General features: G+C 39.0%; 1 protein-coding gene across 2 annotated transcripts in view; it reads left to right on the forward strand.

Moving 5' to 3' along the window:
• FOCAD (focadhesin) overlaps positions 1-26748 on the forward strand; it is a 312065-nt gene that overhangs the window by 37936 nt on the left and 247381 nt on the right. For both annotated transcript variants that reach the window (XM_025433196.3, XM_025433197.3), the window contains exons 4-5: positions 1424-1578; positions 20072-20176. In XM_025433196.3, coding sequence (XP_025288981.1) covers positions 1424-1578; positions 20072-20176 — 260 coding nt within the window. The remainder of the gene's footprint in view (positions 1-1423; positions 1579-20071; positions 20177-26748) is intronic.

Below are 26748 nucleotides of genomic sequence, written 5' to 3' on the forward strand. Positions count from 1 at the left end.
CGTATGTAGTCTTCTAAATCAGGTTTTCTGAGAACGCTGATTTTAATCCTGCTTTAATCACATTATGTACTCTGAGATGATCTAGTGGTTTTACTTAAACTGCCAGGATTTATTGAATGTGTCAAATCCCTCTAACTGTTTTCTCTTCTATTAATACATGAATGCTTACTTCCATGAGAGCACAGTAATGCCTGAGGCAATGTTTTTTTATTCATTTATTTCATTTTTTCTGGCTTATCACGGGGTAATGACATTTAGAACCCTCTGATATTGGCCATACAGGTGAATAAAATTTTCTTCTGAATAAAAGAACTAGAATATAAATATTTCTTTCCTGCAGTGACTGTTAACTGTGTTGTTCTGGTATAGTGGGATTGTAAGATTAGAAAGGCTCTCAGAGCCACCTACAGTGGGAAAGTGGGCACAATATGATGTTGATTTTATTCTTTTAGTTATTCTGTGGGAGCTGAGGCTCTCGATTTTTCTTCTCAAATTGTATATTTTTCTAATAACTTATGTCAGGAAGTGGGAAAAATAGCGTCATGATGTGCTCTTTGAAACAACAACAACAACAACAACAACAACAACAACAACAAAAAGAAAAAAAACAAAAACCAAAACCAAAACCCAAATCGCATGTAAATCTAAATGGACTTACCCCCACAATTCATATACGGGTTTATCATTAGTTGTGAACCTCTGGTGGGGTGGCTCATGGCTTCTTGAGGAAGTTGGGAAAGCTAGAAGCTCTGCTTTTATAGGATTTTTGTGCCCTTCTGATGCTTTTCTATGGAAGATGACAGTTTCACAGTCTGAGGGGACAAAAAGTCAGTTTATTTTTTGACCAAAACAGTTTTCTGGGCTCTTGCTGGAAGCCATGGAGCTGGTAGCTTGCTGGCATCCTGTTATATTTCACTGTCTTTCCTCAGGGGGCAGGGACATTGTAGGGGATGTGGGGGTGCATGTAGGTGATAGAGTTTGGCAGGACAGCAGAGACATGTTTTGGAAAGGTTGTTGCATATAGGGCTTGAAGCATAGGCACGAGTTGGTGTTCAGCCTACACTTAACTGCTATGCTGATACTGATGGTGTCTGGTTCAAGGACTTGGTTGGAGCATGGTGCTAGAGCCAAGTCTTAGTTTTGATCCCCTGTCAGTTTCGTTGGGTTGTTCCAACCCAAGTCATACCTCTGTCTGTAGCCAGCCTTATTTTATAGCCGAGACACCAGAGGAGCAAGAGTTGTTGTATCAGAACACATCCATTACCTCTCTTGGAAGATTGACTTTCGTTTCTACAAATGATAGGATGAGAGCATCATCTGTGTACGAAAGCTAGCCCACTGTGACACTTCCATGAATGGCTGGGGGTATGCATTGCCTTTGCTTCTCATTGGAAGTGTCTTCTAATCACTGGTTTGATTTCAGACTCCAGCTTTGAACTTGCTGTGGGAGAAATGTTGCAGTGATAACGTGGTGGTTCGAACGGCCTGCTGTGAGGGTCTGGTGGCCCTTGTTGCTCAGGATCATGCAGAGTTCAGCTACGTGCTCAATGGGATACTCAACCTGATTCCCTCGACCAGGTATTCTTCATGTCTGATCAGGAAAACACTTAAATTTTTAGAAAAAAAAAAAAAAGTCACTAATTTGCCATTAAAGGTCAACATTCACTTGACTTGCCAGTTGTTTTTCTTTTCCTTAAAATGTCATGCAGTGGATATTTCATATATGCTGATTTAAACTCTATAGTCTTGGAATTTGTGATCACTTGCTGTGCTTAAGCTTCAAAACTGTGCTTAAATTTGTCATTGCTCTTTAAAAAAAAAAAAAAAAGATTTTATTTATTTATTCATGAGAGGCACAGAATGAGAGGCAGAGACATAGGCAGAGGGAGAAGCACGCTCCCTGCAAGAAGTCCCATGTGGGACTCCATCCCAGGACCCTGGAATCATGACCTAAAGGCAAAGGCAGGTGCTCAACCACTGAGTCACTCAGCACCCCAAAATGTTAGGTTTTAATGTGTCTCTCTTTTAACTTACTTGTTGATCTTAAGCAGGCCATGTAGATTTTGCCTTATGCCTTTTTTCATATGCAGGTAATGGTATTTGTTTCCCACTAAATAGTTTTCAAATGCCTTAAAATTCATAAATATAAAATCTACTTGCATTGTATGGTTGTTTGTACTGTTTATATTCAAAAGTAAGTATCAGCAACCAAGGGGCCTGGGAAATGTCTCTGTCTATGGAAGGAATAATTAGGGCAGGTTAGGTTATACTTTTTTTCTGTTTGTTTGATATGTAAGATTTTATTTTTAAGTAATTTCTACACCTACCATGGCACTTGAACTTAAAACCCAGAGATCAAGAGTTGCATGCTGTACCAACTGAACCAGCCAGGCATCCCACATTATAATTTTGATTCCAAAAGCTTATGTTAGAAAATTATGCCGGTGTGACATGTCCTTTACACATCAGTATAAGTCTGTCCTTACTGTTGTAAACTGAAAAGCATAAGCTTTGCTGATAGTGGATCAGCATGTCATCTATATATATTATAATTTTTCAGTAATCTTAGATTTTTTAAAATTTAAAAGTGTATTTTTTAGGATGCCTAGATGGCTTAGTCAGTTAAGCATCTTACTCTTGATTTCAGCTCAGGTTATGATTGCAGGTTGGTGAGATCGAGCTCTGTCTCAGGCTCCATACTCAGCTTAAGATTCTCTTTCTTTGGGATCCCTGGGTGGCGCAGCGATTTGGCGCCTGCCTTTGGCCCAGGGCGCGATCCTGGAGACCCGGGATCGAATCCCATGTCAGGCTCCCGGTGCATGGCGCCTGCTTCTCCCTCTGCCTGTGTCTCTGCCTCTATCTCTCTCTCTCTCTCTCTGTGTGACTATCATAAATAAATAAAAATTAAAAAAAAATATTAAAAAAAAAGATTCTCTTTCTTCCTCTGCCCCTCTCCTCCCACATTTAAAAACAAAAATGTATTTTTTAAATAAGCAACACAGACACCTGGAAAAAATCCAAAAGGGTATACGGCAAGGTGTCTATCTTACCCCTATATTTCAGTTTTTCTCCTTATAGACAAAACTCTTACCAGATCTTATTACCTTTTTATAGATGTATGCACATATAACTGATAATTCATGTGTATATATTTTTCCTTAAGAAAAAGCCAAAATTAATAGCCTTACTGTACATAGTATTTTTCATTTTTCAGTGAAAAAATGTATCTTAGAGACCATTCTTTAAAAAAAATAAAGTGCTTCCTAATTTTTTTGAGCTGCATACAGTTCCATTGTTTGAATATACCATAATTTACTAATTCCCTATTGTTTTCATTTTTTTTTTTTCAATTAGAGGTAGTGCCATTAGTTTTCAAGGGTCTTTGGAAACATGGTCAAGACATAGAAGAAAGCCTTGTATATATAGGAATTAAAAAAAAATTTTTTTGAAGATTTTATTTACTTGAGAGAGAGAGAGAGAGAGAGAGAGAGAGAATGAATGGTGGGAAGGAGCACAGGGGAGGGGACAAACAGACTCCCCATTGAACAGACCCTGAGATCATAACTTAGGCCAAAGGCAGCTGCTTAACCAATGGAGCTACCCAGTACCCCTCATATATAGAAATTTTAACAATTGGTGGATCCTGGGGGCAATTTTTTTTTTAATTTCCTTTCTGAAAATGTTCTTGTCTAATGTTAAGCCACAGGGAGATGTACATTGGGTAGATGTTGAAGCTAACCAGTTTAATTTTTGAATCAATTTGATGATGAAATGTGTTATATAAGGGCTATGTTTTCTTTATTGTTGCCAGTAGAGATAATAATGATTTGTGAAGAATTTTTTTCATTTGCCTTATTTCAAGTAGCAGAGCTTTGTGGTTTGCAATGATTATAAAGATTATACTTTGCATTGTTTATGTCTTTAAAAAAAAACAGAATGAGAAGCAAATTTAAGAAATTAAATTTAATTTAATTAAAAACAGGAGACCCAACCAGCCTTCTCCTTCAAATGCTGTTCAGGGAATTTTCTGACACAGAAAACCATCTTTTTACCATGCAAGTAGAAGCAAAAAGAAAACTGGGACACCAGTACTTATATGGCACAAAGTAGACTTTAAAACAAGTCTGTAACAAGAAACAAAGAAGGACACTATATAATGATAAAGAAGACAATCCAACAGGAGGATATAACAATTGTAAATATTTATGCACCCAACATGGGAACACCTAAATATATAAAGCAACTATTGATAGATATAAAGTAAGAAAACAGTAATACAATAATAGTAGAAGACTGTAACACCCCACTTACATCAATGGACAGATCATCCAAACAGAAAATCAACAAGGAAACAGTGGTTTTGAATGACACATTGGACCAGATGGATCTAACAGATATATCCAGAACATTCCATCCAAAAACAGTGCAATACACATTTCTTTTCAAGGGCATGTAGAACATTCTCCTGACTAGATTACATGTTAGGCCATAAAACAAATCTCCATAAACTCAAAAAGATTGAAATCATATCCGGCATCTTTTCTGACCACAACAGTATAAAACTGGAAATAAAAATGAAACAAACATACGGAAAAACACCCTCCCCCCCATACCATCTTCATCTTTGGGCTATAAAAGCAGTAATGCCTTTGTCATTTCCCTGTGCTTCTTGCCTGAGACAGTTTAGATCTTCAATTTCCAGCATTTAAATTTCTACTTGTCTCTGGATTTCTGTTCCTAAAAGAGAGATTTATCAGAATCTAGAGGCATCCTGGGAACAGAGCCACACAGTAATTGCTCAGCTTTGATGTAGAACAGTAATTCTGTAGTGTAATCTTTTTATTTTGCCTACCTGCTGGCACAGCATCCTTCAGGAACTGAGAGATTTAGAGAGGGAGGGAGGGAGCCTAGTGAGAAGCAGCCTTCTATAGAAGAGAGATGTAGAGAATGTAGCTTCTGGAGCTTTCTCAGCATTGCAGGAAATGTTGAAAGGTGCAAGGAAAGATGGAAGGAAAACTCTGTGAGGTCATCTCCCCTAGCCTTATAACCTGCTTCCTGGCCCTTTGTAAATCTAGTCTATAAAATTCTCTTGGATCATGTATGGAAGGGTCCTCCCCCCCAATTCACCCTGCAATTTGAGAAACATTGGTCTAGAGCCTGCTACATTGTATAGTCTAACTTTGCAAAAGACTTGACATTTGCAAAGCTCTGGTTGTCTAAACTTCAGGGAGTGGCTGGGAAAGTGTCTGGCTCTGTTTGAGAGACTGTTCCCTTCAAAGGAATAGTTTGATGTCTAAGAGTGTTCTCGGTTCAAAGCTGAGGCAACATGAAACAATTGTAAACTAGTTTTTATAGCTTCTGTAAACAAAGAAATGGATTTAAGAGGTCTAAAATGTTCTTTTAATCAGTAAGGAAATTTGGAAAAAAAAAAATTATTCCCTAGGGAGGCTGAAGGACAGAAGGGGGACCGCAAAGGAAACACAGTAAGGAAATCATTATCACCAGTTAAATGTGAATTTTGAAATTAAACAAACTGAAAGTACATGGTAGCATGTACTTTACTTGTCTCTTAAGGAACTGCTTGTTTTAAGTTTAGATGGTTTTTGATTTTGTTTATTTTTGTTTTTACATTGAATGTATCCTGAGATAAAGATTCCCAAAGCAAGTTTTTCCATTTTTCTGTTCTTAGATTCTCCCCACCCCACCCCCCTTAACTGCACTAGCTTCTAGAAAGCTCTTGCAGCCATTGTTACAGTTGCTTGGTAACGGGATTGTGCATAAAAACTGTACTCTCCTGTGGAACCAGGTATTCAGTTTTCGATATTGAGATGTCATGACAGCCTGTAATTTCAATTCAACTGCTTCTCCAGCTCCTTCCTGCTTTTAAAAAATGTGTTTGGGAGGATGGTTATGCACTAGATACACTAAGCTAGTCCTCGATCGGTGCGCCTTTTGTGCTTTTAAATAGGGGAGAGACCTGCAATTTATGTATTTGGGGAAAATAAAGTGTGTTAGGTGTGAGAGATTAAAGTCTGCTTTCTGGGATTCTTAAAGCACAGCTTACTTTGTATCTTTGTTTTATTTTTTAAAGATTTTATTTGCTTATTTTAGAGAGAGAGAGGGATAGAGAGCAGGAGCAAGGAGTGGGAGGGAGAGGGAGAGGGGAAGGGAGAAGCTTGCCCAGACTCCCTGCTGGGCTCCATCCCAGGACCCTGAGATCATGACCTGAGCCGAAACCAAGGGTTGGACGCTCAACTGGCTGAGCCACCCAGGCGCCCCACAAAGCCTACTTTTCAATGAAATCTTGTATAGAATATTAAAAATGCCCACAGTAGTCCTGGCTAAAGCTGATGAATTCAGTGAGTCTTTGCTCATGGATTGATGAAGGTCCAAATTGGTTAAAAATGATCCTAAGAACTATTGGGAGCTAATATTTAAGGGTAATTTAGTGAGAAAAATTGTCTCGGGCAGCCCGTTTGGCTCCGTGGTTTAGCGCCGCCTTCAGCCCAGGGCCTGATCCTGGAGACCAGGGATCGAGTCCCACGTCGGGCTCCCTGCATGGAGCCTGCTTCTCCCTCTGCCTGTGTCTCTGCCTCTCTCTCTCTGTGTGTGTCTCTCATGAATAAATAAATAAAATCTTAAAAAAAAAATTATTGTCTCTCAGGATCTTCTCTTACATTGCTGTTCCTTGGGAGACTTAATTGTTTTGTTCTCTTATAGGCAACAGCTAGCAACTGAGGAGATAGTGTATTTATATCTTATATTATTGAGGCATTTCTGTACTATTTAGGTTCTTTGTTTTTATTTTATTTGACAGGAGATGAAGCATCAAGGAAAGATGCCTTCATGAGGTTTCTCCAAGATTTAAGGGGCGCAGACATAGCTTGGTTGGTTGCTTGCTTACTTTCTATCCTTTTTCCTTCCCTTCCTTCCTTCCTTCCTTCCTTCCTTCCTTCCTTCCTTCCTTCCTTCCTTCCTTCTTTCCTTCCTTCCTTCCTTCCTTTCTTCCCTCCTTCCTTCCTTCCTTCTTTCCAAGGTTTTATGTGACAGAGAGAGCACAAATAGGCAGATTGGCAGGGAGAGGGAGAAGCAGACTCCCCACTGAGCAGGGAACCCGATGAAGGGCTCAGTCCCACCACCTTGGGATCAATACCTGAGCCGAAGCAGACATTTAACCGACTGAGCCACCCAGGTCCCCAGTCATAGCGTGCTTTCATCTGTAGTTTGGGGGTGGGGGGTCAGTATTTTTCTTGAGTTTGAGATGGTTTCAGGTTTATATCTAGGTGGGTATCATTGCTCATTTCGCTCTTATCTGAGAGTGACAGAATCATTGGACCAAGTCTGTTTCCCCATCGTGTCTTCTAAATATTCCTGTGAGCTCTTTAGCTTGTTTCCAGATGTTCCCCTTTTCTTTTCTCCAATCTTTTTTCTTTCCCCCAAATCCCAGAACCTTGCTCAGCTTGCAGCTCGTAACCAGAAAAGTGATTCCAGGCACTTTTTTTTTTTTTTTTTCCGTCTAGGACATTCTGCCCTATTTCTTTTCAAGTTCCTTGATCTCGTTGAAGGCTTTGTTTGTCACAGAATCTTCCATTGTAAAAGCCATGTGTTTGTGCTGAGATGTTTCTAGGTGATTTAGAAAAGCAACTACTGAAACACATGTTACTTTTATAGTGGGAAAAGGCTTCAGAAGAAATCAGACTGTTTCTGGGGACTGAGAAGACAAATGAGGATGCAGAACTTCCCCAAGCAAAAAGTCAATAGCATTATATTTCTTGGATTTTTTTTTAAGCATTATTTTTTGTCATTTATTGAAGCCTGGGTTCCCCAGAATTGTTTTTTATTTCCTTCCTTTCTTCCTGGTCTTCTTTGTCTGTCTCTCTTTTCTCATATAATTTTATAACAAATTTAGAAAATGATTTGATCATTAATGTGGTGTTTAACATTCTCTTATTTGCTGGTGACTTACTGTGCTTAAGGCTGACTGGTTGTCCTTTCTGGTGAAGAAAGGGACTTGGCTGCATTTGTACCATTTGTTGCCATCATACCCTGGGATGCCCCCTTCAGAGATAATTTGTGTCATTCTCTTCAACCCAGACCCTTGTAATTCTCATCCCTGGTCAAAAAATTAGTATGGGTACTTCCTTGTCCCTCATATTTAGAATATTTCAAAAGCAAGGAACCGAGCATTATTTGTGGTCTTTCCAAAAGGAGATTGAGCAGGGGCACCTGGGTGGTGCAGGCTGTTCAGTGTCTGCCTGCCTTTGGCTCGGGTCATGATCTCAGGGTCCTGAGATCGAGCCTGACATCCGGCTCCCGGCTCTGTGAGGAGTCTGCTTCTCCTACTCCCTTTGCCTCTCTTCCTGCTTGTGAGTGCTCTCTCTCTGTTAAATGAATGAAATCTTTTCTTTTCTTTTTTTTTTAAAGATTTCATTTATTCATTCCTGAGAGACATGGAGAGAGGCAGAGAGAGAGGCAGAGGGAGAAGCAGGCTCCTCATAGGGGGCCCGTTGTGGAACTCGATCCTGGCACTGGGATCATGACTTGAGCCAAAGGCAGACACTCAACCACTGAGCCACCCAGGTGTCCCTAAATAAAAAATAAATGAAATCTTTTAAAAAAAAAAAAAAGGAGACTGAGCATATATGAGCAGTGTTTAGAGTTGTAATCCCATCAACCCCAAACAAAGGAAACCTGATGTGTGCTATTCATATGCACAATAGTAATTGTGCTATATTTATCTAGAGAAAAGCCATTTTTGTGAGTGGCTTTAATTACTGTAGTTTATACAGCTTGACCAAAAATGTTTTCTTTTGTCTTATTTATTTCTTTGGAATACTCAACATCATTACTGACCCACCCTCCCTCTCATGATAAGATCTGGGTCTTGGCTTTTAGGCCCAGTGAAAATTGAAGTTCCTTTTTGCATTGCCTCTTGCCACTCTGCTTGTAGCACAGGCCTGAAGTTTCTGTCACTCTCACTTAGAGGATTCTTGAGTCTATTCAGCCTGTTTTGGCACCCACCCAGGGAAGAACTGTTCCAGCTGATCTTCACTGAAGGGCTTTGGCAGCAGGTTGCTGAGTGTGTTAGGACTCTGGGCTACAAGCTACAGAAACCCACTTGAACTAATTTGAGCATAAAAGGGTTGATTTTTTACTTTTTTTGGTAAAAGGGTGTCCCCTAGGACCTCAGAAAGGAACTGGATACGGACTGTGTTTCTCCCCTCTTGCCAAAGAGTGTTTCTCTGCCTCTCATCTATAGGGCGCCACCTGCCCTGGGTCAAAACCTCTTACATGTAAGAGACGGCCAGACTGAGGTCGGCCACAGTTACAGATTTCCAAGGACCTGGGCGTATGAGATGTTCACTCTGGACCAGTTGGATCTGCCAGGGGCCATGTGTTAGTTTCCTCCGGCTGTTGCAACAAATGACCACACACTTGACTTAAAATAACAGAAATTTATTCTTTTACCATTCTGAAGGCTGGAAGTACCAAACCAAGGAGGCCACAGGATTGCTTCCTTCTGGAGTTTGGGACCATGCGTTCCATTTTTCTTTTAGCTTCTGGTGGCTGTTGCAACCCTGGGTGTTCCTCATTCCTCAGCTTGTGGCTGTATTAACTCTTGCCTCTTCAGGCCCTCTTGTCTGTGTGTCTGTCTCTACTCTTCCTCCCCTTTCTCTTAGAAGCACACCAGTCATTGGGTTTAAGGCCCACCCTGGATGATCCTTAATTATATTTGCAGAGACCCTATTTCCAAATAAAGTCATGTTTCATGGGTACTAGGCAATAGGACTTAGATGTATCCTTCTGGGAGACACAATTTGACCCTCTCCAGCCTGTGTCTTCACCCTGTGGACCTATGTGTGCTAGGTTCCTTGCACAGTAACCACACCAGTGGGGAAGGGGTGACAAGTCCTCAAACAGGAGACTGAAACACTTGTTTCCAAGGAGTCTTCTGCCTGGGGATTCAACTTGGAGGCAATCAGTAGTGTTCAGCCCCTCAGCTCAGCTGTAGCTTTGAACTATAATTGTGCTTAAGTGACTGATGCTATATCAGTGTTGCTCTGACAGGGACAGAGGGAGAGACATTGAGTGGATAGAGAGTCATTGTCAAAGGTAACATAACTGTGTTCCTGTGATGGCAAGATGCCACCATGTTTTCCATTATCATCATTCTCTGGAATATTCTTTTTTTTTTTTTTTTTTTTTTTTTTTTTTTTTTTTAATTTTTATTTATTTATGATAGTCACAGAGAGAGAGAGAGGCAGAGACATAGGCAGAGGGAGAAGCAGGCTCCATGCACCGGGAGCCCGACGTGGGATTCGATCCCGGGTCTCCAGGATCGCGCCCTGGGCCAAAGGCAGGCGCCAAACCGCTGCGCCACCCAGGGATCCCGGAATATTCTTTTTTTAATAATTTTATTTATTTATTTGGTGTGTGGGGGGGGGAGAGAATCAGAGAATGAGTGGAGGGAGGGGCAGAGGACGAGGGAGAAGCAGACTCCCTGTGGAGCAGGAAGCCGGATGCTGAACTTGATCCCAGGACCCTGGGATCATGACCTGAACTGAAGGCAGATGCTTAACCAACTGAGCCACCCAGGTGCCATGGAGTGTTTTTTTGGAACTATATATTACCTCTCCAAACAGGAACAACCAGTGCCTTGGTTGCCAGGGGGATGAAGGGATGGAAACTAGCTTATAATGTGACACAAAAAAATTTCCAAGAAACTTTTGGACAAAGTTCTTGTTAAAAAGAGTAACTTTTCCTATGACTTAAAAAATTTTTATAGAGAATTTCAAAAGTAGATAGAATGCTATTGTGAACCCTCATGTTCCTGTCACTCATCCCTACAGCCACTAAACTATCTTGCTTCCTCCATCATCCACCTCCCTCCATGCTTGGAAGCAAATTCCAGACACTGTATAATTTCTTCTTTAGATATTTAACTGTATACTTGCTTTTAAAAAACAATAGTAATGTTATTATACCTGGATGCATGTGTGTATAATTTTAAAAATGTATGGCCAGTGTTTAGATTTCTAATTGTCTCATTTTTTTTTTAATGATTTGTTTGAATGACCATCCAAATAAGAATTTGTTGTTATGTCTTTTACATCTTTTAAATCTGGGATGGCCCCCTCCCATTCAGCCATCTGTCTCTGTCTCTCTTTTTTTGGATTTTGCTGAGTATATCCCTATGGTATACTTTAACTTATTTCTTTGTATTTCCTGTAAAATGAAAGTTTGCTTTAGAAGTTTGATGAGATTTATGTTCAGTTTTTGTTGTTAATGGGAGGGATATTGTGGGAGGGGAGACTCCTCATAGATGGTAATGTGTTCCTTAGGAGGGAAATAATACCTGATTGTTTTCTTTTTTGGAAATGTTAGCTGTTGATGCTAAATGGTTAGATCCATTAATTCATTAGGATTTTTTTATATTTTTATATAAAAAAATATATTTTATATATATATTTTTATATTTTATTTATTTTTTATATATTTTATTTATTAATTCATGAGAGACAGAGAGAGAGAGAGAGAGAGAGAGAGACATAGGCAGAGGGAGAAGCAGGCTTCCTGCAAAAAGCCTGGTGTGGGACTCGATCCCAGATCCCCGGATCATGCCCTGAGCCAAAGGCAGATGCTCAACCACTGAGCCACCCAGGCATCCCTATCATGCTAAATATTTATCTTGTACTTTACTTATTCTTTTTTTTTTTTTTTTTACTTTACTTATTCTATCAGGAGTCTTAAGTTGGTTTTAGTGTTGTAATTACATGGATTAAGATGTATATATATAAAAAAAAAGCTCTAACAAAACCCACCTGTCTCCCTTCCCTCAATAGGGTTATTTTGTTGCTTGATAACACAACAGGTGTTATATTAGTTTTATTTTTCTTCATATTTTCTCATTTGCTACTTCTGCAATCCCTGAAAAGAAGGACCTAGAACCAAAACTAGTAATATCATTCATATTTACTTAGTAAAAACTAAAATAACAAATTTTAATAATGAAGTTACCAGATACAATAATTTCAGTGTGCATATGTAAAATCATGTAATGGTAGAACTAGAAATTACCTTCAGAGGTCACCTCTGTAGTCAAGCAAGGCAGTACCTTAGCTGTCTTCCATCTAGCTATCCATCTTTTAATTAACATATTTATTGACCACCTCCTATACCTGTGCTTGGTACTGTGATATCATGGTGAGGAAAGCAGACATAGTCGTTATACTCATGATGCTTTTGGAGACAGGGACTGCCGGGATCCACATAGTTGCATAGTTATGTATTCAGTTATATTCAGACACAGTACACTGTGCTGGAAGTCCCTTTAGTATTGTCATGGAGCTCCAGAAAAGCTTTCCTAAGATGAGACTGAGGAATGAATAGAACTTATGTAGGCAAATAGAGGGTAGGCTTTTCCATTATAGGAAATACCATGTGCCAAGTCCTGGGTGGGAGGGAAGATGGCTTATAGGAAGGCCTAGAAGAATGTCAAAAGCTGGGGCCCTTCGGTGGCTCAGTCAAGTAAGTGTCTTACTTCAGCTCAGATCATGATCTCAGGGTCCTTGGATCCAGCCCCATTGGAGTCCTGTGTTGAGCCCCATGCTCAGCAGGGAGTCTGCTTGTCCCTCTGCCTCTCTCCCTGCTCCTACATGTGCTATCTGTCTGTCTGTCTCTCTCAAATAAATGAATAAAGTCTTGACAAAAAAAAAAAAAAAAAAAAAAGAATCTCAAATGTAAGGGAAGAGTGGTTTGAAATGAAGCTGGAAGGTAGGTATGGGCCAGACAATGCAGGTCACAATGGCTAATCTTGAGGATTTTATCCTGAGTGCTGAGCATAAATATTGAAGTATTCATCTAGTGGACACCAGGGGTTTCAAAAAGGCCACTCTGGCTGCGATATGCACATAGTATTCAAAGTGTTGGGTTTTGGGTAGGCAGGTAGAGTGAATATAAGGAGATGAGTTTAGGGGCTATTGCTGTAGATCAGATGAAGGAAGATACCTTCTTGCTCTAGAGATGGAGGGAAATAGATGAATTTGTGAGATATAGAAGGGGTGAGTTTGAGCCACCTGAGTAGTGCAGTCAGTTAAGCTTCTGACTCTTGGTTTTGGCTTAGGTCATGTTCTCAGGGACATTAGATCGAGACAGAGCTGAGCTCTGTGCTCAGCGTGGAGTCTGCTTAGCAGGACTCTCTCTCTGCTCCTCCACCCCATGCTCTCTCTCTCTATCTCAAATAAATTAAAAAAAAAGAAGAAGGGGTGAAGCATTTGAGGTGGATTAAATATGAGGATGTCTGAAAGGAGCATGTTAACGTTGACTTCTTGATTTTTGAGTTGCCTAACAGGTAGATAGGGAACATTGAAAAAAAGTTTTGTGGGAAGAACATGAGTAGGTTCTACGAGTTGAATTTGATGCACAATTCCGACACTGATGTGGGAATATCTAGTGATACATTATACTATGAATAAGTTAGTCATAATATGTAACCAGATCTTTTCTGTCCTGATGAAAGCCCTCACTTTGATTCGTTAAAAAACTCTTCTGTGTACTTTAAACAGAGACAGCCTGCTTGTCTGAGGGCTAATTCTAATTCCTGAGAATGTTCCTCAGAAGTCTAAATCTTTATATTAACATGTTTTTGTGTCTGTGCCAAACTGCGGCTAACAATAGGTTCTAAATAAAAGATACCGTGGTTATTTCATAGTTTATTTAAATTTCTGCTCATGTTATCCGTGTAGGAGATCAGATTTACTCTTTGATTTGTGTTCAGCAAATCCTTCTTCACTGTAAGGTTATAAATCTCCCCCCCCCCTTTTTTCACTAATAAAAAAATAAAAGTAGTGCATACATTTTTGAAAACTCAAACAATGGCACTCGGAGGTAGCTAAAGTAGTAAGCGGTAAAACTTGTCCTTTTTGGTCATTTCTCTCTCTCCTTTTTTAAAAATTCACTTTCTTTTTGGGCTCTGGTGAAAACTGGCAAGTGGAGGACTCAGGGCTGGTACTATGTCTCAGAGGCTTCTTCAAATCTTTTAACTTGGTTTCCTCTAGAATATAGAAGGAGCTAGGGTGTGATGATCTGGAGTCAGGATCAGGCACATGGAGTCAGGGACCACCTAATTACAATGAAATTGAAGCCCCATTTCTAGACTTATAAAGACAGTATTTATAAGTATGTACACCCCAAGTGTTTTAAAATTGGATAATCTGGGGCACCTGGGTGGCTCAGTGTTGAGCATCTGCCTTTGGCTCAGGTCGTGATCCTGGGGTCCTGGGATTGAGTCCTGCATCAAGGTCCCCACAGGGATCCTGCTTCTCCTTCTGCCTATGTCTCTGCCTCTCTTTCTGTGTCTTTCATGAATAAATAGATAAAATCTTAAAAAAAAATTGGATAATCCATTCATATATATATTGTTCTAAAACTTGCATTTTTCACTTAATGGGTATTAGACACCTTTTCATACATCTATTTGCATTTTTGTTAACAGCTGTGGAGTACTCTTGTATTATGAATATATCATGTTTTATCTTTATTTTTAAAGATTTTATTTATTTGAGACAGAGCACGGGTACATGTGTGTACAAGACAGGGGAGCAGAAGGGGAGAGGGTGAAGAGCAGACTCCCTGCTGAGGGAGGAGCCCAAGGTGGGACTCCATCTCACAACTCTCAGATCATGACCTGAGCTGAAACCAAGAGTTGGATGCTTAGTGGACTTAGTCACCCAGGTGCCCTGAATGTATCATATTTTAAACACTTCTCTATTGACAAATATCTTTTTCTTCTTCATCTTTTAAGATAAGAAATGCAGTGTAAGATCTTCCTTTGGGTATGTAAGGGTATTTCTTTTTTTTTTTTTTTTTTAAATTTTTTATTTATTTATGATAGTCACACAGAAAGAGAGAGAGAGAGAGGCAGAGACACAGGCAGAGGGAGAAGCAGGCTCCATGCACCGGGAGCCCAACGTGGGATTCGATCCTGGGTCTCCAGGATCGCGCCCTGGGCCAAAGGCAGGCGCCAAACCGCTGCGCCACCCAGGGATCCCTGTAAGGGTATTTCTTTATGATGGGTTCTTAGAAGTGGGATTTGTAGGAGAAAGGGTATGTACATTTAGAATTTTTTTATGGATTTAAACATTTATGGATACTGCCTATTTACTCTGCATACAAACTGAACAACTAATGGGGACACCTGGCTGGCTCAGTTGGGAAGACATACAACTTGATTTCAGGTTTGTGAGTTCAAGCTCCACATTGGGTGTAGAGATTACTTTAAAAAAACAAAACAAAACAAAACAACAAATACCTCAACCTGAAACTGCTTATTGCCCCATACACTCCTCAACAGTGGATATTTCGAACCTTATTCTTCTGTGATTTGCATAACTATTCTTTGCTCATCTTGATATTATATGATTAGTCTTATTTTGTTGTTTTTCTTGTTTTTTTGGATGCTAACACTTTGTCTGTTGTATTATGTTGTTAAATATTTTGGTCTCTTGTCTTAATGCTCTTTCCACCTTGAAAACCCTCCCCACTAACTTTGCTAAAACTATCTGGAATTTTAGTCATAGTTTGTCTTTTCCTCTTGTTCTTTTTCACACTCTCCCCTTCCCCTCCAAATCCTATCCAAACAATTGCTTTAAACCTTATAGTCACATTTGAAAATGTTAAAGACTTGATAAGTTTTTTTGTATTCATTCTGACCAGTTTTTGTAGTCTATTTTGTCAGTTCTTTCTTATGCTTTATCTTTTTTCTTTCTTTCTTTTTTTTTTTTAAATAACAGCCTTATTGAGATATAATTTTCATAGTAGAAAATCATCCTTTGAAAGTGTATAACTCAGTGGTTTTGTGCAGTCATCACACATTATCTTGTAACTGGAGAACTTCTTTAAAAAGGATTTCAGTGTATTATGTCTGAAAGTATTTTTGTTTTCATATTTTACTCTTAGTTTTTTGGGGAGGGTTACACTTTAAGTTACATAAACCTTCCCCTTATAATTCCATATATATTTCTTCTTTCAGTGTTGCAGATGGGAGTTCTGATGCCAAATTAGAAATGATGTCAGTCTGATGGTCTTTGTTTTATAAATTTTATTTTATAAAATCTGAGAGTTTATAGGATTTTCCTTTTATCTTTGGGTTTGACAAATGTCAGCAATTATATTTTTTAGGAATTTTGCCTGGTACTTGGTAGCCTTTTTAATTTGAAGACACAGATTCAATGAAAAAATTTTCTATTCTGTCTTTGCTTTTTGCTTTTTTTTTTTTTTTTTTTATGATAGTCACAGAGAGAGACAGAGAGAAAGAGGCAGAGACATAGGCAGAGAAACAGGCTCCATGCACTGGGAGCCTGATGTGGGATTCGATCCCGGGTCTCCAGGATTGCGCCCTGGGCCAAAGGCAGGCGCCAAACTGCTGCGCCACCCAGGGATCCCTGATTTTTGCTTCTCTAGTGGTTATGTTTTCTTCTATTTTACCATTTTGATTTTCAGTATTGAATTATTATTGTAACCTCTTTTCACAATCATACAGAATTCAAGAGAAATTTAGTTTTTTAAGAGCAGATCTCAGATGCAGTGTAACAATGGTTTGAAAAACAAGAAAAATAGGGTTTTGTGAGGAGAGATGGAAAATAATAGGATTTAGGATAGGTTTGGATTTGTAGATGGTTTTAGGCACATTCTAGTTTTGAGCATTGATGAACTCTGACTTTTGTGTTTGCATAGCATCATCTGTAAAGAGGGAAAAGCATTATATAATCTTTATGATACAGTTGACATGTATTAGATTACCACATTTCTTGAAAAAATAGGTGATTTAATGACATATTTTTATTCTTATTTATACTTTATAACAACCCAAGAGGTAGGCTTATTTCATGATTCTAGATTGTACAGATGAGAATGTTCTGGCTTCTAGGTGTTAAATGCCTCACCCAAAATTCCCTAGCTAATTAGAATTAAAGCAGGGGTTTAAATAAAAGTTAAGCTAAAATCATCCCTCTCAGCCCACTTGAGATAATAATAATTTAAGTAATTATTCGATTGAATTTAACCGTTATTTGCATGGATTTGCTATTTGATTGATGCCATCATTTTTCAAAACTTAAAATCTATTCATGCTACACTCTAACTTAAAATATAGTATGCTTACTTATTCACACAGTAAGATCTGGATCCATAAATAAGACCAAACATGACCTAACTTAATGGTTAGAAAACTGGAGTTTAGGGGCACTGGTTGGTTCAATTGGTAGAGCATGCAGCTCTTGATCTTGGGGTCATGAGTTCCAGCCCCATGTTGGGTGTAGAGATTGCTAAAAATAAATAAACTTTAAAAAAAAAAAAAGAAAACTGGAGTTCATTTGTTAGCCTCAGTAGTTCTGTGAATGAAATACAAATATGTATGTGTTTTTTTCTGGGATTCTATTGCTTTGATAAAGGAGTAGGTGACTGAAATTGATTAAAAATCATGTCTGTATGGAGGTTCCTCAAAAAATTAAAAATAGAATTACCATATGACCAATAATTCCACTACTGGGTATTTACTCAAAGAAAATGAAAACACTAATTAGAAAAGATATATGCACCCCTATGTTTTTTTTTTTTTTTTAAGATTTTATTTATTTATTCATAGAGACACACACAGAGAAAGAGGCAGAGACACTGGCAGAGGGAGAAGCAGGCTCCATGCAGGGAACCCGATGTGGGACTCGATCCCGGGTCTCCAGGATCACACCCCGGGCTGCAGGTGGCGCCAAACCGCTGCACCACCAGGGCTGCCCACCCCTATGTTTTTTACAGCATTATTTATAGTAGTCAAGATATAGATGCAACTCAACTGTTTATCGATAGGTGAATGGATAAAGAATGTATGATATATATACACAATGGAATATTACTCATCCATAAAAAAGATTGAAATTCTGCCATTTGTAACAGCATGGATGGACCTAGAGGTCCACCATGCTAAGTGAGATAAGTCACAGATAAGTCAGAGAAGGATAAATACCATATGATTTCACTTATGTGGAATTTAAGAAACAAAACAAATGAACAAAGACAAATAGAGATAAACTAAAAAACAGACTCTTAAAATACAGAGAACAAACTGATGGTTGCCAGAGGAAGGGGGGGGGGGGTGAGAGGATGAGTGAGATAAAGGAGATTAAGAGTACACTTGTCTTGATGAGCGCTGTGATGTGTACAGAATTGTTGAATCATTATATTGTATACCTGAAACTAATATAACACTGTATTTTAATTATTCTTCAATAAAAAAAATCATAGGTCTGTTATCTGTCTTCTCTAAAATTCTAATCATATGAAAAGTAAATTATTAGATAAGGAAAGTTGAGTCACAAATGTGAGCCACATATATAATTCAAAATTTTTTCATAGTCACATTAATAGGTAAAAAGAAACAGGTGATGTTAATTTTAATTATATATATTATGTGCCCCATGTACTGAGAATATTATTTCCATGTACAGTCAGTATAAAAAATTATGCATGTAATTTTTTTGTAATTCTTTTTTGTTTCTTAAGTCTTCAAAATCCATCGTGTATTTTACATTTATAGCACATCTCCATTTGGATCAGCCACATTACATGTGCTCCGTGTGGCTGTTGGCTACTGTATTGGATGGATTGGGCAAATTTTATGTCAGTTGGAAGACTTTAAATGTCATAAAAGAGTAAATAACACCTCGCATAATTTTTCCAAATGATAGCAATTAATTAAGTCCTAGTCTAAAAATAAAGTTAACAATGATTTGTAACTTACTATATTTTGGATAGTAAATGACATAATACATGTTAAGCACTTTGGGGAGTACTTCGTTTACAATGGATGCTCCATAAATATGAACAACCAGGATTTAAAAAATAATTACTTTTTTTTTTTTAATTTAACAGGTGGTATTTTTTTATTTCTAAGATTTCTTTTTCATTCCCAGGAAGAATCTGATTTTAAAACGGCAGGCTAGTTTGTGACAACATGGATGAAACTAGAAGACATTATGCTAAATAAAATAACCTAGACAGAGAAAAACAAATTCTGAACGGTAACATTTATATGTAGAATTAAAAAAAAAAGAAAATCCAAACTCATAGAAACAGTAGAATGGTAGTTGCCAGTGGCTGGGTGGGAGAAATGGGGAGAGTTTGGTAAGAGGGTACAAACTTCCAATTATAAGATGAGCAAGTTCTGAGGATCTAATGTACAGCATGGTGACTATAGCTAACAATACGATATTGTATACTTGAAATTGGTGACAGTAGATTTTTAGCATTCTCACTGAAAAAAAAATGTGTTGATGGATGTGTTAATTATAAAGTGGTTGCCATAATTAATGTATGCATATATCACATTATATACTTTAAACATACTACAATTGTATTTGTCAATTTTACCTCAATAAAGCAGGAAGAATTCCATGTCACAATTAAAAAAAAATTAACAATAATAAAAAAAGACAGGCTATTCACTTTGTTTCTTTTCTTTCTTTCTTCTTGTTCTTTTTTTTCTTTTTTTAATATATTATCCTCTTACCTCTTACAGAGAATAAAGAAAAAATTTAAGGTTTATTCCCCACTCCCATTAACTTTATTTTATTAGGGGTTATTTGTCTGAATGGTCCCCGGGCCCAGTTTTTTGAGTGGCTAATCAATTTCCTATGTCTGGTTATTTATTCATGGTCTACTTATATTTATAAATGAAGGACTTAATTATTCAGTATGGGCAACTCATGTGGTCACTGCCTGCAATTATGTGGGTGAATGTTTTTTTTTCCTGATTGATACCCCCCAAGTGTGTGTAGGGAGGTGATTGATAGGTTGGTGGTTTGATTCTTTGGCTCCCCTTCTCTTGTAAATGTGTTGGATGGGAGCTGTCTACCTTGAGGCCTCTTGGCTGTGCTGTGGAATGAGGTGGATGCATGTGGGTGGTTATTGTTCAGTGTGGGTGGCAAGTGTTCAATTATTTAAAGATGGTAGATTTGAGTGCCTGATTGGAATATCCACTTTGTATCTATAGCATTTAACATGTTATGTTTCTTTACAGGAATACACATGGATTGATAAAAGCCATTATGAAATTACTACAAATGCAAGCTGTTAAGGAAGGACAATGTGGGGAGAAGAATATTCGGAATTTATATACCATTCGGTATGTCATTTCTCCTTCCTTCAAAAAAATGTGTGTGTGTGTGTGTGTGTGTGTGTGTGTGTGTGAATTGTTAACTAAGTTATGAACAGATATGCTCATTGATTAAAAATTATTTAATTCAACAGTGATGGTGGGTCTTGACCTCTCAAGAAGTTAGTATTTCAAAGATGCAGAGGATTGAGATAGAGGTGAAACATGCCGATATCACCACTATAGGTTTCAGGGTTGCTTCCTTGGAATTAGAATCTGTTCCCCAAAAATCTTTCTGCTTTGGGATAGCTATAACCATCTTCCCAATATTATGAAAACTGAAGAGTTGATTGAGCAAATGTACTTAAAACAGGAGGGGTTTAGTCTAGGTAGGAGGGTAGGATAAAAAGTAACAGGAAACTAAGGGTTAATACCCAGGGCAAGGTTAGTAAGTGGGAGTGTTGATTTGCCTTTTCTTTGTCATCTATGTAATGTAACATGGTAGAATTATGTTAAAAAGAAAATACACAGGGCACCTATGTGGCTCAGGGGTTGAGCATCTGCCTTTGGCTCAGGTCGTGATCCTGGGGTCCTGGGATGGAGTCCTGCATTGGGCTCCCCGTAGGGAGCCTGCTTCTCCCTCTGCCTATGTCTCTGCCTCTCTCTCTGTGTTTCTCAAGAATAAATAAATAAAATCTTAAAAAAATTTTTTTTAAAGTGAATTACATTGGATTTTATTGAAGAGTTTGGACAAGGGAATGCATACTTACTTGTAAAGGTGACCCTAACCATTGCCTTGAAGGTCCCAGAAAGCCATTTCTTAAGAGAGGGGCTCTTACTTAGTGAGCAGAGTGCCCCAGAAGATGCCATGTAACTAGTGTATATTGTTTTAGGAACTGTTTAGCGATGCATCCAGAATGTGCCTGTTTCAGAAGAATACGAACATGGGATCATAAACAAGGGCACTGGTTCTAAGGGGAAATGGGTTACAGGGCTCTGGTGATCCGACAGTGAAAATAAATTGGGTACTAATGAACCATCATTGGCTTGAGCATGTAGCACCAATAGTTTTGAACACTTGACATCACAGCTATCAGAATCTATGAGAGAGTCTCCAAAATACCAGCTGGTGCTTATTACATGTTCTTAGAGTACTTTCCTTTTGTAATAAACAGACAGTGTCTTCTAATTTATAATGATCTGTTTTGAAATTTTAGTGCTATTTGTAATCTTTTTTATTTTTTTATTTTTATTTTTTTATTTTTTTTTGTAATCTTTTTTTATTGAGTACGTTGAGAGTTTAAGCCAATTTTTTAACAAGGGCAGATTTTCATTTTATGTATTTTTTCTTAACATGTTTTTCTGAATATCTTCAAACGTACAGGAAATTTGGAATAATGAACAACGACTAATTCATTGTTAGCTTATTAGTTTAAGTTAACATTTTTAAATTGGGGAAGCAAAAGGAAAATTATATTTTTGAAAATACCCTGGAAACTTGGGGTGTGTAAACTTTTCCAAAATGATAAATATGCTTTTCTTTCCTTTTTTTTTCTTACACAGTGTGGTGCTCTATAACAAGGTTTTCATTTCAGATTTCTCTTCATCTATTACCTTAAGCAGAATTGAACCTAAGAAGATGATGAGCAGATCTTAATGTTTCTAGATGAGTCATATAAACATCTGCATTTTTGTTGTTGTTTTTAAAGAATTTCAAACTTTTAGGCCAGAATTCCAGGATAGAAAAAAATTCCAGGGATGCCTGGGTAGCTCATTTGGTTAAGCATCCAACTCTTAGTTTCGGCTCAGGTCACGATCTCAGGGTCTCAGGGTCGTGAGATCTAGCTCCGTGTTGGGCTCTGGGCTCAGCGTGAAGTTTGCTTGAGATTCTCTCCCCCGAACTTTGCCCTTCCCCCTGCTCTTGCTCATTCTCTCTCTCTCAAAGTAAATCTTTAGAAAAGGGAGTGAAAAGAAATCCATTTTGTTGTTTTTCGTTGGGAGTTAATTATTTTAAAATAGGAAGGCCATTAAAATTTTAAATTTTTATATAACAGTTTTATTGAGATATAATTCGCATGCCACAGGATTGAACCCATTCAAAGTATACAATTCAGTGGTTTTTAGGTTATTTACAGAATTACACAACCATTGCCATAATCATTTTAGAATGTTTTCACATTCCCCCAAATTCCTTACCCTTTAGCAGGCACTCCATATTTCCCTCCTCCCAGTGGGGTATTTTATTTTTTTATTTATTTTTATTAAAAAAAATTTTTTTTTATTGGAGTTCAATTTGCCAACATATAGCATCCAGTTGGGTATTTTTAATTCAATGATTTGCAACACTGGCCGCTTATTAGAACCCCCTGGGTGTGCTTTAAAACAAGCATAGGAAAAAAAAAACAAACCAAAAAAAAACAAGCATAGGAACAATTAAATACCCCAGATCAACTGAATCAATCTCTGCCGTAAGATGTAGGCATTTGTCTTTTTTAAAAGATCCAGCAATTCTGATTCCCAGTGAGTACGAGATGGTATGTCAGCCGTTCCACTGTGCATGCTAAGTGCCTGGGACCTTGCAGAACAAAAGATTCTCTTTCTTTGCTTTAGGTCTTGGGTGGGCTCGCTCCCAGGTACTGACGCTTCTTTCCACTGCTACACTATGGAGAGCGGAGATCCGTGGCGGCGTTAGTGGTACCAGGGAGCCTGTTAGGAGGGTGGGGTCTCGTCCTCCATCTCAGACTACCTGTATCAGCACCCCGCATTCCAGTTAGATTTTGCAGGTAATCTGTAGGCACCTTAAAAGTTAAAGAGGCTCTGGTTTAGATGGTGGTAAAAGGAAATGCTGTCAACAGAAGGGTTAGAATTGTTCTCCCTTTCACACTGATTGTCATTACTGTGTGTGAGTGCTAGACCATCAGTCACCTGTAATGTTTTACGTGGTGTCCTGCTTTATAATTCATTTCCTCCTCTAGTTGGTTCTTCCAACTGTGGTCTGGTTTTTTTAAAGGACAAGTAGGCGCAAGGTGTGGTAGGGAACCCAGTGCGAGGAGCTGAAATCCTACTGGTTATGTAAGTTGTGTCTTTAGAGTGGCAGCACATTAAGAGGTCCAGAATCAATCACCTGAGTTGGCATAATCCAGTAATGTTTATGGAGAGCCCTTATGTGAATGGCTGTTTGGCACTGTAAATCAGTAGAGTGTAATCGAGTGTATAAGAGCCTTAAGTTCCTCCAGGGGGGATTGTGGATGGCAGAAACAGAGGAGAGGTGAGCCTGAAGAGCAGATTCCCCTCAAGAGAGCTATGATTACCTGAGTCAAGCATGAAATTGTCATGCTGTTTTACAGCCTTCTTTGCCACATGTTGGTTCGGAATATCCTCCAGCTTTGGAGAGGCAACTGATGAGCTGTGTATGGGAGCGTAGAAGGGTTATGAGAAGCCCAGAACTCCACTGAGAGGTGTTCCCTGGTTATACTGTAAGATTAATTTAAAATTAAACGTAAAAAGTAGTAGGGGGTGCCTGAGTGACTTGGTTGGTTAATAAACATCTGCCTTCAGCTCAGGTCATGATTCCAGGGTCGAGGGATCGAACCCTGCATCAGGCTCCTTGCTGAGCCAGGAGTCTGCTTCTCCTCCCTCTGCCTGCAGCTCCCCCTGTTTGTGCTCTCTCTCTCTCTCTCTCTGTCAAATAAATAAATAAAATCTTAAAAAAAGATAAAATGGTAGTAGTATGACATAATTGGGAGCTTTCTGGGAATGAAACTCATCTGTGTTCTTTTTATAGTTTTAAGGACTCGGATAGCATACCATTTTGGAGTTGAAGCATTTTTCACTTCTTGTCCTAATAGCTGCTTAATTTGAATTCTAGTAAAACAGAATATGTGGTCATTTTAAATGAGTTGGTGCTGCCTTGCATATGTTACGCCGGTATGGGAGTGAAGAGAGGGAGGTGTGAGCAGCTTCCCTTGGTTCCTGTGAATTTTACGAAAGGAGCTCTAGAGTGGATATTTTCTTTGTTGAACCTAGAGCCCTTTGGTCCTCAAACTTTCTGTGCCTAAGAAGTACCTGGGGAGCTTGTTAATGGAACAGCTTTTCAAGCCCTTGCTGGACATTCTTATTCCGTCGGTTTTATACTAGACTTAGGAATCAGCATGTTTACCCAGCTGTGCTGTGATCTGGATACAGGTCATTTGTGGTTCACAATTGAGAAATATCACTTGAGGTTGTGGGAGCTTAGAGGTACCACGTAGAAACTGCAAGGAATCCCTTAGGGGTTCACAAAGGAGCTTAATCCTGTCTTCCTTGCCTCTGTTCCCTGTTTGGGAGGCAAAAAGTCTGTTTCCTCCTGAGCACCAAGGCACTAAGTTCATCTTAACCACATCTAGCACGGACAATAGAGAGGCCAAGATCAGAACTAATAAGCATTTATTTCTAAAGGAAAAAGCTGTCCAGGGAGAGCCAGCCAAGTATACATGAGCTTGTAAGAGATTTAAACCCCCCTGCTCTATTTAAAGCAATAATCCTGTGGCCCCAGCAAGTGAGTGTTCTTCATTGTCAGATGTAGATGCTTGTTTGGAGCAGGAGAGGAAGAGAGCCCCCAGCCACCTTGTTAAGAAACCACACTGGTTTTCAGTGAATCCAGAGCTTGTCCCAGAGTTTTTGATATGTCTGTCTGGAACATGCCTGGAAACCTGCATTTTAACGAGATTTAGATGCACAGGTAGTGTACTGACTGTGCTTTGAGTTACATTAGACTAGAGTGTGTATGGCTAATAAAGTTCATATTACTAAGCTGGACCTTTCTTTTGTGACTTCAGATTAAATGGGCATGTTTATTTTATTTTATTTTTTTAAACACAGGTCAACTAGGACTTTATTTTTAATTTTATTTATGATAGGCACACAGTGAGAGAGAAAGAGGCAGAGGCACAGGCAGAGGGAGAAGCAGCCTCCATGCACCGGGAGCCCGACGTGGGATTCGATCCTGGGTCTCCAGGATCGCACCCTGGGCCAAAGGCAGGCGCTAAACCGCTGTGCCACCCAGGGATCCCTAAATGGGCATGTTTAAATGTGGCTTCAGCTCCAATGATTTTTTAGGATGGGGTTAGCTGGAAGAATACCACAGCACATTTATACATAGCATATGCTACATATGAAATTGTCGGTCCATGAATCTTGAATCTGGTTGCATAGTAGAGCCTCCAAAGGGCTTTTAAATGTACAGGTGCCTGGGCTTTTCCTAGAAGGACTAGTGTTAGCTTCAGGCATCAGTGGTTTTTCAAAGCTTCCTAGATTAGATGGTTTTCAGTGTGCTGGTAGGGTGGCAAACTGCTGGCCAGTTGTTGAAATGAGGCAATACGGGTTCATTGTTGCTAGACCTTCTGATCTTTCGATGTTAATAACATTTTATATGAAATCTCCTGACCACCAAATGCCAGAAAACAATTCTGGTTTTTAAAAATACAGGGTAGGCAGATAAAACACATCTGTCCATAGGATACGATCCAAGGGCAACAGGTTTGTGATCCTGATTTTAGGCATTTAATAGTTTTCTTTTTTTTTTAATTTTTATTTATTTATGATAGTCACACACACACAGAGAGGCAGAGACATAGGCAGAGGGAGAAGCAGGCTCCATGCACCGGGAGCCCGATGTGGGACTCGATCCCAGGACTCCAGGATCGCGCCCTGGGCCAAAGGCAGGCACCAAACCACTGCACCACCCAGGGATCCCTTTAATAGTTTTCAAAATCTTAGAAGCTCTTTTCTTTCTTTCTTTTTTTTTTTTTAAGATTTTATTTATTTATTCATAGAGACACAAAGAGAGAGGCAGAGACACAGACAGAGGGAGAAGCAGGCTCCATTCAGGGAGCCCAACGTGGGACTCGATTCCAGGTCTCCAGGATCACACCCCGGGCTGCAGGCGGCGCTAAACCGCTGTGCCACCCGGGCTGCCCAGAACCTCTTTTCTACCAGTGAACAATTTTATAATAATTGTCTTTTTAAAAAAAGTTTATTTACTTTTAGTCGTTTTGACACCTACCATGGGGCTTGAACTCACGACTCTGAGATCAAGAGTCACTTGTTGGGGATCCCTGGGTGGCGCAGCGGTTTGGCGCCTGCCTTTGGCCCGGGGCATGATCCTGGAGACCCGGGATCGAATCCCACGTTGGGCTCCCGGTGCATGGAGCCTGCTTCTCCCTCTGCCTGTGTCTTTGCCTTTCTCTCTCTTTCTCTCTGTGACTATCATAAATAAATAAAAATTAAAAAAAAAAAAAGTCGCTTGTTTTACCAACTGAGCCAGGTAGGCACCTCCTGGCCCCCCACCTGTTAAAAACTGCTATGAATGTATCCTTTGGTTTAGGTTTATCTTTCCCCCACTTTGTTTGGTCTGGATTTTCTGTTGGTTAGCTTGAACTCCACTTTTCTGTGACACACTTATACTTAAGTTACTTAAACATTCTCGAATATTGACCCTAGTGTGGCAGAGAACGAATCTGGAGTGGTGTTTCAATTGCGAGGATGAATAATGAAACTAAGTTTTTACGATTCATAAATTATCGAAGCGCATTTTCTCAGTTGCTTTGTACTATGCCATGTTT

The sequence above is a fragment of the Canis lupus genome, chromosome 11 (genome assembly GCF_003254725.2).
Source record: "Canis lupus dingo isolate Sandy chromosome 11, ASM325472v2, whole genome shotgun sequence".
Taxonomy (NCBI): Eukaryota; Metazoa; Chordata; class Mammalia; order Carnivora; family Canidae; genus Canis; species Canis lupus.